Genomic DNA, 12,668 nt, shown 5'->3' on the forward strand with positions numbered 1-12,668 from the left:
CACCAACTTGAGAATCAAAAAGTTCTGAGAAAAGCTAAACTAAATTACTATAACCAATGACTGGTTTTCTCCATGGAATTGTCAATTTCTGCAAATTTATTCAAGACAGAAGTAATGAGAATTCCCCTGAAAGAATAACCAAAGGCTATACATAATACTTACCTCCAAATAGTTCCAAATCTCTTAAGCCCTCAACAATGAATTTTTCCGAGACCCACCGCTAAAGAAAAAAACCCCAAAGAGAATTAGTATTTCTTTGAACCATAATCCATAGTAAAGCCATCAGAAAGACAAACAAAAACACAAAATCAGAAATCATTCAGCTCAGTTGAATCTCATTTCTTTGAAAAAGTTTTGGAAAGCCACCTCAGCATTCTCTCTATGTTCACTAACAACAACAGCCTACTCAATTACTTTCATTTCATATTTAGAGTAGGTTTAGGGTTAGGGTTTTGATGCCAAGTTCTAAACAGAAACACATGGTCCTGGGCTATAATGTCAATGAATGTTTTTAGTCTTTTCTAGACACAAAACTAACCCGCAGGCTCTCCAATATCCATTCCATTACAAACACTCAGTGCTTTCAATGCCAAGTGGAAGAATGGATGAGATACTAGTTTCTTCACAAGCCTATATTAATTCTATAACATAAAATGAATCAAGTTTGTGTAACTTATCTCTGCTAGAGTTTCAAAAACATTATATTGGGTTCTAGCATATGGAGTAAACTTACAGGATAAAAGTATAGTCTACTTCACCAGCCTAATTAAAAATGGGACAAAATTCCCAGGCTACTGATCATTCCTTTGATTTTACTTGAATCAACCTGAGTTGAAACAGGAAAAGCACTCACATTTAAATAGAATAGAGTCAAAATTAAATGCCACTCATGAACTAATATTAAAAGTTTGGATAAGGGACATACACTGTATTGAATGTATGTATTGGACAACAGACAAACCTAGATTGATCTATTTATATTAAAATAAATAAAGAAAAAAACAAGAATATGTAAGGCTCAGAAATATACTAGTGGCCACAAGATACAAAGATCAATATTTCATATATCACTGTACCTAAAAATTTATCTTAAAAATTATATTCACTACAGTTTGAAATTATTTATTTCTTAATTTTTAGACAGGAAGGTTTACTTATAATGACTGCATATTTGCAGAATTATAAAAATTAAGCTTCCATAATGGGTAGCCTCCCTCTATCACTGGACAATGAGGTAATTTTCAGTAAAATGGGTGATAATTTTACAAAATGGAAGTGTTTTCTCAGAAGGGATGATCAGCATCTGTTTAGGTGGTTAAAACTGAATTAGGTTTCAAATTAGAAAAAAATTTTCAATTTGTGTTTTGACATAGGAACTCTTAAATTTAATACAATGGTCTAGGGAAAAAAGTCCCAGTAATTGAATCTTGTTCTGATTTTTAAAAACATGGAAATTTAGGGAAAAAACAAACAAACCATGAAGGAGATAAGGATGATATTAACAAATGCATATACAGTAAAAGGACAGAAACTCATATCATTGAATATATCTAACATCAGTGAGACAGAATTGCCTACTTGCTTTGCCTAAGATGTATCACACACTATTTTCTCATGAAGTGAACCACATCACACACTATTTTCTCATGAAGTGAACCACTGTACTTACTAGACCTGTGATTCTTCACTTAAAAGTTCTAAAAACATAATTCTAAGCATTTTACATGTATAACTAATTACAACTTTATGTATATTGTTTTCCTTAAAAATAAAATACTGGGGGGCAGCTGGGTGGCTCAGTGGATTGAGAGTTAGGCCTAAAAATGGGAGGTCCTGGGTTCAAATGTGGCCTCAGACACTTCTCAGCTGTGTGACCTTTGGCAAGTCACTTGACCCCCATTGCCTAGCTCTTACCACTCTTCTGTCTTGGAGCCAATACACAGTATTGACTCCAAAACGGAAGGTAAGGGTTTAATTAAAAAATAAAATAAAATAAATAAAATAAAATACTGCTTTTCAGAAAACAAAAGTATATTGAATAAAGCGAGAAGGCTAGAAACACTCACCCTAATTCGCTCTGGTTTACTTACAAGAAAAGACATGGAATCCTAATGTGTAGGCAGGCCTACTTCAATTTCAAGAATATTTTAAAAACCAAGTAAACCTAAAAACAAAAAAGGGTACAGGTTTAATTAGTTAAATATCTTTTCAAAAACATGCCAGTTAATCATTTGTTCTTAGGGTCACTGTACTAGCCTAGCAGGAGAGATACAACTTGCTAGAATCTAAAATTATAGTGGCTAACATCCATGCAGAGGAACTGATGGTGACAGTAAAACAAAATGTACTGTGGTCAAAAGAATGAGTTCTGTCAGAACTTCTGCAAAAGCTGTATGGAAACAAAAGTTGAAACTATATAATTTACTTAAGTGCATGACAATCTCTAACATATTACTCACATAACTAAAAATATCCCTAGTATAATCAACCAACCAACCATCATGAAAACAACTTGTTAGTGTAATTTCTTCATTATAATTTTCTTTCTTGCTCACCTCTTTTTTCCATTTTAGCTAGCTTTGAATAAACTACACAGCCCAAGTATGAATGAAATTGTTCCAAAAAAATCCAAACTTTATGACTATTCCTATGGAAGAATGTGGAAATAAAGTCTAACATGAAACTTTTCTCTTTTAAGTAGTAAAGTTATTTTCTACTGGCAAAATACTCATAGGAACTGTCTGTACTTTGTAGGTGGGGAAAAAAAAGTGTATAAATATGTAGAGAGGCAAGATGACCTGACATGAAAAACATGATATAAGTTATTAATCTAAGAAAAGGAATAGTCCAGGGAAAAGCTAGGTGGCTTGATGGATTGAGAGCCAGACCCAGAGATGGGAGGTCCTGGGTTCAAATATGACCTCAGACACTTGGGTGACCCTGGGCAAGTTACTTAACCTCCACAGCCTAGCTCTAATCTCTCTTCTGCCTTGGAAAACCAATATACATTGATCTAAGATGGAAAGTAAGGTTTTGAATGGGCAAATAATCCCTTCTATGTTACTGCTTCCCTAAGAATTTACTATAATCTGTAACCACTCAGTAAACCAGGCACTTGTTTTCTATAAACAATCCAGTAAACAGAGAGTAAATTAGACCCCCTCAACTTCTCAGATCCATTAAATTTTTGGTGTCCTCTCACTCCATGCCTTATCTGATCTTTCCTTTGTCCTCATCATCTTCAATCTTTCATTATATTTATCAATATGAACCTACTAGGGATTATTATATTTTAGTTTTTGCACAACACTTAGTATGCTCTCAACAAAGGTTTGCTAAATTAAACTATGCAAAACTGGGCATTATATTCATCAAATTGTGATTCTATTTGCATATGAATCTTTAAATGCAAATCAGAAAACAGGAGTCAGGAGACCTGAATTTTAGTATTGGCTGTTAGCATTTTAGGAGTATGGTCTTGGAGAAGTCAATTTCATCATCTATAAAATAAGCAGTTTGGGATAGGTGATTTCCTGATTGGGATATGCTTTCCTCCTTGCATTAAATGTCTGAGCAAGGGAAAAAATTTTCAGTTCACCATTTTGTTTGTTTCAAAATAATTTCCACACTTATGGGCAAAATTATGTTAGAAAAACACTGTAATGCAAATGACTCAACATAAAACTAAATAGATCACAAAACTCAAGAAAACCAAATTATGAAGAAAATTTTTACTGAGCAACATTTATAAAGCTACTTATGGTTTGTACAGCCCTTATTTGATCTTCACCATAGCCTTGTGAGTTAGATACTAATGTTATCCTCATTTGCAGATGAGGAAAATGAGAGGTTAAGTGATTTGCCCAGGGTCACCCAGCTGGTAAGTGTCTGTGGCAGAATTTGAATTCGGGTCTTTCTGACTCCAACTCTAGTGTTCTTACCAACTTCACCACCTACCTACCCTTATTACTTTCCAGTAACAAGTTATTAGTAAAACAAAGCATCTCAAGACAATTAAACTAATGGAAGTTTGTCATCTGTTCACAGTGTAAGGGGAGAAGAGGTCAAGCCCATAGACATAGGTAAAGTATATTTCTGCTATCAATTTTAATACATGAGCCAAAAGCAAGTAGCTAATAGAAATGTCTTTGGTTCCAGATCAGAAATTCTTTCACTTTGATTTATCATTGGTCTATCATTCCAGCTCTAGTGTTGCTATCAGTAGGGCCAGCCTCAGAAGCCAATGATTTATGAGGTGCTACTGTTTGCTATACACTATGCTAAGTATTGGAGACCCCCAAAAGGGCAAAAAGTCCTCATCCTTGAGGAGCTCACAATCTAATTGGAAAGACAATATGCAAACCACTATGAATAAAGAAGCTACATACAAAATTAAAAGGAAATGATCAACAGAGGAAAGATCATTCTCAAAAAGAGATTGGGAAAGGCTTCTCTGGGTGAGATTTTAATTGAGGTTAGAAAGAAATCAGAAGACAGAGATAAGGAAGGAGAGCAATCCATGCATGAGTGACAGTGAAAATATCCAGAATAGGTAATTGGAATGTCTTGCTAAAGGAAGAGCATGGAAGCTAGTGTCCCTGGATCAAAGTATATGTAGTAGGAATAAGATGAGAAAGGTGGCAGCAATAGGGGCTAGGTTATGAAGGGCTCTGAACACCAAATAAAGGATTTTATATTTGATCCTGGACATTAAAGGGAGACACTGGAGTTTACTAAGAGGGTGATACAGATGAACCTGGTCATTTGGCAACTTAGTATCGGGTACTAAGTGTGGGAATATACTTGTGACAGGCCATCTAACAGGCTAATACAACAGTCGAGGCATGAAGAGACAGAGGTTCTGCACCAGAACAACAGCTATCTCATGGTTTCCTGTCTGGGAGGCCCTCCCTTGGTCTTCATCACATTCCTGCACCAGGTACTCTCCTCTTCTCACTTCCTATTCAGCTTCTTTTTGTTGTCTTCTTCCAATAAATTGTGCTCTCCTTGAGGTCAGAGACTGTCTTAGTGTCCTCAGGGCTTAGCACAGAGCTTGGCACACAGAAGGCACTTAATAAATATTTACTGATTAAGCCAAGGAGGACAACCAAGTACTGAGTCTAGGGGACTGGAAGGATGGCGATGCTCTTGACAGGTTTGGAAGTGAGGAGGGTTTGGGATTATGAGTTAAGTTGTGGACATGTTGAGTGTAAGATGTCAATAGGCAGTTGGAGATGTGAGACTGGAAGTGAGCAGAGAGGTTGGGCATGAACAAACAGATTTGAGAGTCATCAGCATGAAAATGATAAATGAATTCATGGTAGCTTATGAGCTCATCAAATGAAATAGGAAAGAAGATAAGAAAGTCCAGAACATATCCCTGTGGGACACCTATGGTTGAGGGAGTGAACTGGATGAAGATCCAGTGAAAAAGACTAAGAAGTTGTCAGATAAGTGGGAGATCCAGGAGACAATGACCTGAAAACCTAGAGAGAAGAAAAGAGTGATAACAGTATCAAAGGCTTAAGAGAGGTTACAAAGGATGAGGAATGAGAAAACGGTCATTGGATTTGGCAAATGAGAGGTAATTGCTAACTTTGGAGAAAGGGGTTTTGATTGTATGGTGAGGTTAGAAGCCAGACTATAGTTAGAGGAGAGGAGGCAGAAGAATCAATTGCAGACAGCCTTCTTAAGAAGTTTAGTCATAAAAGGCAAGAGAAATAAAAGTTATCAGAGGGATGAATAATGTATATTACTATAGCTAAGTCTGAGAGAGCTAGTCTCTGGAAGAATGTTTGTTTTCCAGCTTGGATCCCAATTCTTCTACTGATTGAATGTCATAACTTTCAAATCCTTTTAGAGTACTTTGATTTATTTATTGTCCTCTTGTTCCCAATAAATGAGTCCATGGTATATGACTATAATAGAATATTATTATATCATTAAGAAATAACAAATATGAAGATTTTAGAGAAGTATGTGAGGATTTAAATGAACTGATACAAAGTGAAGTAGACCAGAAAAACAATATACACAACACAGCAAAGAGAAAGAATAAAAGAAAAAAGGAAACTCCATGTAATTAAAATTAATCTGGCATCAGCAAAGAGCTAAGAAATTGTACTCTTCTTTCACTGCAGATATGGGAGGCTATGAGGGTGGAATACACATTGTAAGACACTGTAGATTTTAAAAATTAATACCTAATACTCCAAGTATTATATTTATAAGATTTATTAATAATAAAACTTGAAGCAAAGAAAAATAAAAGGCTAGAGAAACAAGAGAGAGCTCTATCAGCCTCTCATGTGGAAAAGAGAGCAAGGGAGGCGGTAACCAAAATTTACATACAAATGTAACAAATGAAGGAGAAAAGGATTCTTGGGACAAGAAAAGAATTCTGGGAGATGGAGTCCAAATTTTTCTAATTATACAACATCAATGTGTTAGATTTGTTGAATTGTTTTTTTTTCTTTTCTTTTTTAAATCTTTGTTACAAAGGATGCTGATTTGGTTAGGGGCAAGGGACATATTTAGACATGAATATCATGTGAAAAAAAAAGACAGCAATAAGTTGAAATTGAAAAGTTCTATGATTTTATGGAATTTGCTGAGTGGTACTATTAAAATCTGACAGAAGCAGGTTCCAAAATATAAATATAAGTACTCTTTAAAATGCTCCAAATGTCAGATACCACAATATATTTGTTTACTTAAGATACTATCATACATTTATTCATTCCTAGCAAACTGAATTCAGTACTAATTGGAAGTTTTTTCATTTAAATTTTAAAAGGGTGTGGAGTTACTAGCTAATCTTAAAGAACCAGCATCTGTGCTAGTGCCCAAACTCAAGAGATAAAGTTGCTTGCCTCTTATCATTATTAAACATTCCTGAATGATTATTGTATGCCACCGATGCTATATGAACAATCCCAGTTCTCCTGGAGTTTACAATCTGGGGAGAGAGGATGCTTGCAGACATATACAAACATTTAAGGATGCAATAATTGCCAAATGAGATGTACAGACAATAGGTATTATGTATAGGGTTTAGAGAAGTGAAATATTGTGTTGTTAAGTAAGGCTTCAAAAAGGATGGGAGGAGGACTTAAAAAATAGGAAAGCAGAGAGGGAAGGTTGCTCTAGGCAGAAAATTAATAAGAAAAGTTTCTGAGGTGGGTAAGTATTATGGCACATGTATGGGCAATAGAAGAGTTTGAATGAAGTAGTTTTGTCGAGAAAAGCAACATGAAATTCATTTGGAAATAAAGGATAGGGAAAAACTGTAGATGATCCTGAATACTTTTTGGAGTTTATTTGAAAGGGGAATCGCCCACAGATTTTTAAGGAAAAAAGACATCTACAAAGTGAAGTTTAAAGTATACCTATTTGGCAGCAATGGAAAGGATGGATTTTAGAGGGAAGAATCAGTTTGTGTGTAAAGTGATAGGGAACTGTAGACTAGGAAAGTGGCAGTGAGAATATAAAATGGAGTTACAAATGTAAAGATGAATTAATAGGATGTTGTGAATAATTCGATGTGAGATTATGGGATTAATCAAGAGAATGAAATAGAGAACTGGAATGAATTTTTAGATGTCACACAATCCAACCTCCCACTTGATACAGAAATCCTTTAACATCCCTGATAAATGATAATCTAGCCCATTTGAATATATCCACTGACAAGGAGCTATCTTGACTTGCATTTCTAAGGGGCTCTGATAATTACAAGGCTTCAGGTCAGAGTAATTTAGAGAATGGTGTTATCATGGGCAGAAAGTTAAGTCTAGAAGGAGTCTTAACAGCAGTATATCCAAGGAGAAATGTTAAGCAGACTGAGAGATGGGGTAAGACTGGAGTTTAAAAGAGATGTAGAGTTGGGATTCATCTGAATTGAGTAGAAACCATTAGAATGTATGAGATTGAACAAATAATCTAGACATACAGCACTGAAGGTTAAGAACTAAGCCTTGTGATACACCCACATTTGTGTTTTAGAAGGAAGTGAATAAAGCAAAGAGCATAAAAGAACCAGACTGTTGGAAAGTAGTAAGAAAGCCAGGTGGTAGAGGATAAGAATGTAGAATGAGTAAAGCAAATGGGAATGGGATCTGGTGAGACTGACAAGCTACAGAATGCAGAAGACTTTTATAACAAAATTTTAGGCCTGTTTTGGCTATGTGTTAGTTACATATAGTGAGATTCTTTTACTTTCTAATCCTCTTTATTGTATGGGCTACTAATGCAAGCTGTTCATTAAGCCAACTTGAAACTGCTCTGGTATATAAATATAACTGATTAGTGCAGCACTGCAACTTACAGATGATGAACTAGTAGGATCCAATTTGAGGCAGGTAAAGTGACTAGTTTAGGTGAATTACCTCTTTTTTGGTTTCCTCCTCATTAAAACATTTAATAGTTGTATATCAGAAGAAAGTAGGAATCAGACAATAAGGAACTATCTAAATACCCCAAAGGGAATGGATGACTACAGATATGTTTCTATCACCCATCTGGGATAGTTATACCAAAAACAAACAAACTAGGCATAAATTCCCCGATTCTCGGTCCCTTGGATGTAATCACAGGAATCTGAGTTTGGTTAAGTAAGGTTGCTCACAGTACAGGATGCTGGGTTCAATTCCTGAAGAAACAGGAAGAAACTCCTTTGTTTTCTGTATGATGTAAGCACTTTTATTACACAGTGCAGTAACGCTATTTTGGGGAGGGAGAGAGGTAGACCAGTGATTTTTTACGGGGTAGGAGCTCCTAGGGAGGAAGAGATTTCTTTTACTGACACGTTAGAGAGACTGAAGTCTAGAGAAGTTAAGTGATTCGCCCAGGGTCACACAGTCAGTCTGGGTCACAGTCAGAACTTCCTAACCCTGGTCTTCCAGATGCCGAGGCCACCCCCTCCATTGTATTGGGGAGGGGGCATAAGACATTCCTCGAAGAGATGCGAGTCGCCTTGTGTGGGTCCCCCTGAATTTTGGGCGTGCCCCCTTCACAAGCCCCGTAGTGGCGGCTGCGTCCCTTCCCGTCCCGTCCCCGGAGTTCCCGTCCCGAGTCCCTAGGAGGCCTCATCCCGTCTCCCGGGACCCGGATACACGGGTGGAGGCCTAACTCCTTCCTCTCTGTAGGCCGAGGCCCTTGGAGACGGGAGCCATGGGGGCTGAGGGGAGGCACCGACCATGGCTAGGCAGACACAGCCGCTGAGGTGGCTCAGGCGGAGGCGGCTTCGGAGAAGACGGGAGGCTGAGCCTTGGGCCCCACCTCGGCCCTCGGGCAGCCCAGTCCGGCCGGTACCTGGTCCTGAAGTCTGCGCTCAGATCGTCCCGCTAGGGTCTTCTCTTCAGCAGTAGCAGCTTGGCTGGTTGCTGGGAGGAGTGGGGCGGAGGACGTAGCGTGACATGCGCCTTAGAGGCCGTTCGGTTCGAGGGCGGGGCTGGAACGCGGAGTGCCGCGCTGCCCTCCGACCTACGCAGGGGTGGGACTGTCCCTGGCCTGTTAGCTCGCTCCGCTCGGGACATCTGAACCAGCGACCTAAATTGCGCATGCTTCTCTGATATCCCTCCCAAATCAGCGTAAACGCGTTAATTTCAAACCCATGGGTAGATTGGTGCTACCTACAGGTTCTGGTGGACTGTTGGATTTAAATGTCCTGAAGACCCAAATCTGAATACTCCCTCTCTTGATTAATAGGTGGGCAAGTCATTTAACCTCTATTGTCTGAGGTTCTTCATTAATAAAATCGGTTTCATTCGTTCAGTTGTTTTCGGTCGTGTCTGACTTCGTGATCCCATCTGACTTTTTCTTGGCAGATACTAGTTATTTGCTCATTTTACAGATAAGGAAACCGAGGCAAACAAGATTATGTGACTTGCCCAGGGCCACACAACTCGTGTCTGAAGCCGCATTTGAACATGAAAGATGAAAATGACTGCAGTACACGCACTCTATCCAGTATGTCAGGAGTTCACCCAGTGGAATCGATAGGGATCATAAGAGCAGGCATATGTGGCTTTGCAAGCCATAAAGCATATCAGTGTCACTATATAGTCTCATGAGTAACTCGGGGTTTAAGCTTCAGCATTTGCACAAGTCTCTTCAGGCTTGGTGGAAGGAGTGGGTATTTTCTAGACACCCAACTTTGTTTGGTTTTATTCCAGTCTTGGGGGTGGGAGTAGGTAGGTGGGCTTTCTCAGAAGACAGCAAGGCACCTAAGGGCAAGCTCAATTCCTCATGCATTCTCCACCAGGGAGGATAATTGGTTGCAAACCTAAAACATTCTTATCCACATTTTTCATGGATATTTTACCTAAAACTCAGTTTTACATTCAATCAATGGGTTCCACAATAGTGGATAAGCCTGTGCCATCAGCTTTTCCCTAATCGTTTCACTCACTAAATAACTGGGGTCATCCACCCCCCTGAGGCAAGGCTCATTCTGCATCATCCTTCAGTTTTGGTCCTCTTTCACAACCTGAGAAAATATTTATTTTCCTACCTCCTTGAAAGCTAGACTCAGTTTTGACCAGGCCTGGGTCTATAGTTTTCCAAGGGTGCTCTGGAGACCATACCACATTTTGTCATGTTTGTTAAGACAGTGGGATATACTATGTGTGTGTGGGAATTCTGGCTTTCCCACTTATTAGCTATATGAAAGGAAGAAGAAACAAGTACTGAAGTGGGAAGCTTGCATGACCCAACACACAGATGTCATCAGGAAACTATTTTGTACAAACTATAAAACACTTGTTAAATCTATACCTCTCATTGAAAAATTCTTTTAAAAATCTTAGCCCCTCACCCTGAAAACAAGATTTGTTAAAGGGAATGGAGACCATCTGATTTCACATACAATTATTTCAGCAGGTACTGGGCAATTTGGGAAGACTTTGAATGAATATAAGCTTAGTGAAGTCTGTTATCTGAAAATCAATTGAGCTACTTTTAGAAAAGTTCATCACTGGAATTGGCTGCAGTGATACATTTTTCAGTCATAGCAACTCTCAAAGCCCATCTATCAACTGGGGAAGAGTATCCACACTGATAAAATTACAGATCCCTGACTTACTCAACTGTATTATTGTTATAAAATAAGAGTGCAATGTGAGTTCTGAGGGGAAAGTTTGATCCTTTCTGAGGGAGCAGGGATGGATTGGTTAAAGAGGTGGTTTCTGAGTTGGGATAAAGGGTAGAAATTCAACAACTAAAGAAAGGAAGTTATGTCATGCATGTATGAGGAATTTAGCATAAAGGCAAATTCCTCATTTACAAAGCAGGAAGCAGAAGACTGCTTGCTCATCAACAGAAAGTGTTAATGTACAGAATATCTTTGTGTGCCCAAGTTTATATTGAAGATTTTTCATCTTATTTCCTCAGGGTTGGTACAGGAAATAAAAACTAATTCTACCTAACACAGGCATACATTTTCTGGGGGTAAAAGTAAACAATAATTCTGAACAAAATATTAAAAGGTTCATAATTTTAAGGATATAACCAAGACTAAGAACAAGCAGCTGTCAAAAAGAAAACTAAAATCAGCAAGAAATCATTTAAATGAGTTTGTCTCAATTTTGACTTGCCATGGGAATTGGGTTGTCTCTTAATCTCATAACTCTAGGATTTCTGGAGTGCCCTAAAAATTGATGTGATACCTATTTCTTTCCAATCATTTAGACCGAATTCATCTGAAGGTATTGAGATGTTTTATGAGGGCCCCTTCCAGCTTTGGTAGGATGTTCTGAATTAAGGAGAAAATGTAAAGTACTTTGACCACCTCAAGAAATGCCAGATAAACCAAACAATTGTGAGGAAGGTATCTTAAAATGTTTGTAAAAACTTCTGTGGATGTCACTGCAGTGGAAAAAAATCCTGGGGTTGCCATTTATGACCCATATGGTTATAAGCATTTAACCTCCTCAGCCTGAGTGTCTTCGTTGGTAAAATGAGTTGAGCAACATGACCTCTGAGGTTCTTTTGGCTCTGAATCTACAATCCTACAAACTGATGATCTACATTATGCATTTAGCACATCTGTAGAAAACTTTTTATTATTAAAAATACTTTTCTATCCATTATTTCATCTGCTTCTGTCTATAAGATAGGTAGACAAAGTATTGTCTCCATTTTATAAAGAAGGAAGGTAAAACAAAATTAAGAAATGAGCCCATAGCCTGACAGCTGGTCTGGAACATAATTGGGACTAGAACTACAAATGTTTGTTCTTGAGGCTAAAAACTGGATTTTAGTCCAGGCTCTTCTAGTCTTGTTCAGTGCTTACTTTATCTCTATTTTCTTCTAAAAAGACCCTATGAAATGAAGACTTGTGTACCTTCAGCAGGGCTGACATAAAACACCATTCAATAAATTCCTATATTTTAATATAGTTCAAAAACGAGAAACCGCTCACTACTGCAGATCTATTTTGTAATTGATAAAATATTAGCATGTACTTCTTAAAATTCTGCCTAAAATGAAATTCATTTTGAGTCAGAATGAAGATCCCATGGGTTCTACAACATCCAAGTATCTTGTTACCAGGTAATTCTTCACAACTGAAGTATTGTGATTTGAAAGCTAGCTAAAGAAATTAATCTAGTCACTTCTATGGCACAGGTACCTTCTTAAAACTTCAGATCCATCAATATGTTTCCCTG

The 12,668-nt window shown here is 37.7% G+C and overlaps 1 protein-coding gene across 19 annotated transcripts in view; it reads right to left on the reverse strand.

The window, feature by feature from the left end:
- STRADA (STE20 related adaptor alpha) overlaps nucleotides 1–9,466 on the reverse strand; it is a 39,424-nt gene extending 29,958 nt beyond the window's left edge. For 3 of the 19 annotated variants that reach the window (XM_056817066.1, XM_056817063.1, XM_056817076.1), the window contains exons 1-3: nucleotides 9,313–9,466; nucleotides 2,067–2,164; nucleotides 163–220 (exon numbers count right to left, since the gene is read on the reverse strand). In XM_056817066.1, coding sequence (XP_056673044.1) covers nucleotides 163–220; nucleotides 2,067–2,102 — 94 coding nt within the window. In that variant the 5' untranslated portion in view covers nucleotides 2,103–2,164; nucleotides 9,313–9,466. Of the gene's footprint in view, nucleotides 1–162; nucleotides 221–2,066; nucleotides 2,167–9,196 lie in introns of those variants that run through there. The other 16 variants (XM_056817073.1, XM_007482557.3, XM_056817075.1 and 13 more) reach the window with 14 other exon arrangements.
- Between the last annotated feature and the right edge of the window lie 3,202 nt (nucleotides 9,467–12,668).

Source organism: Monodelphis domestica, chromosome 2, assembly GCF_027887165.1.
Source record: "Monodelphis domestica isolate mMonDom1 chromosome 2, mMonDom1.pri, whole genome shotgun sequence".
NCBI classification, from domain to species: domain Eukaryota; kingdom Metazoa; phylum Chordata; class Mammalia; order Didelphimorphia; family Didelphidae; genus Monodelphis; species Monodelphis domestica.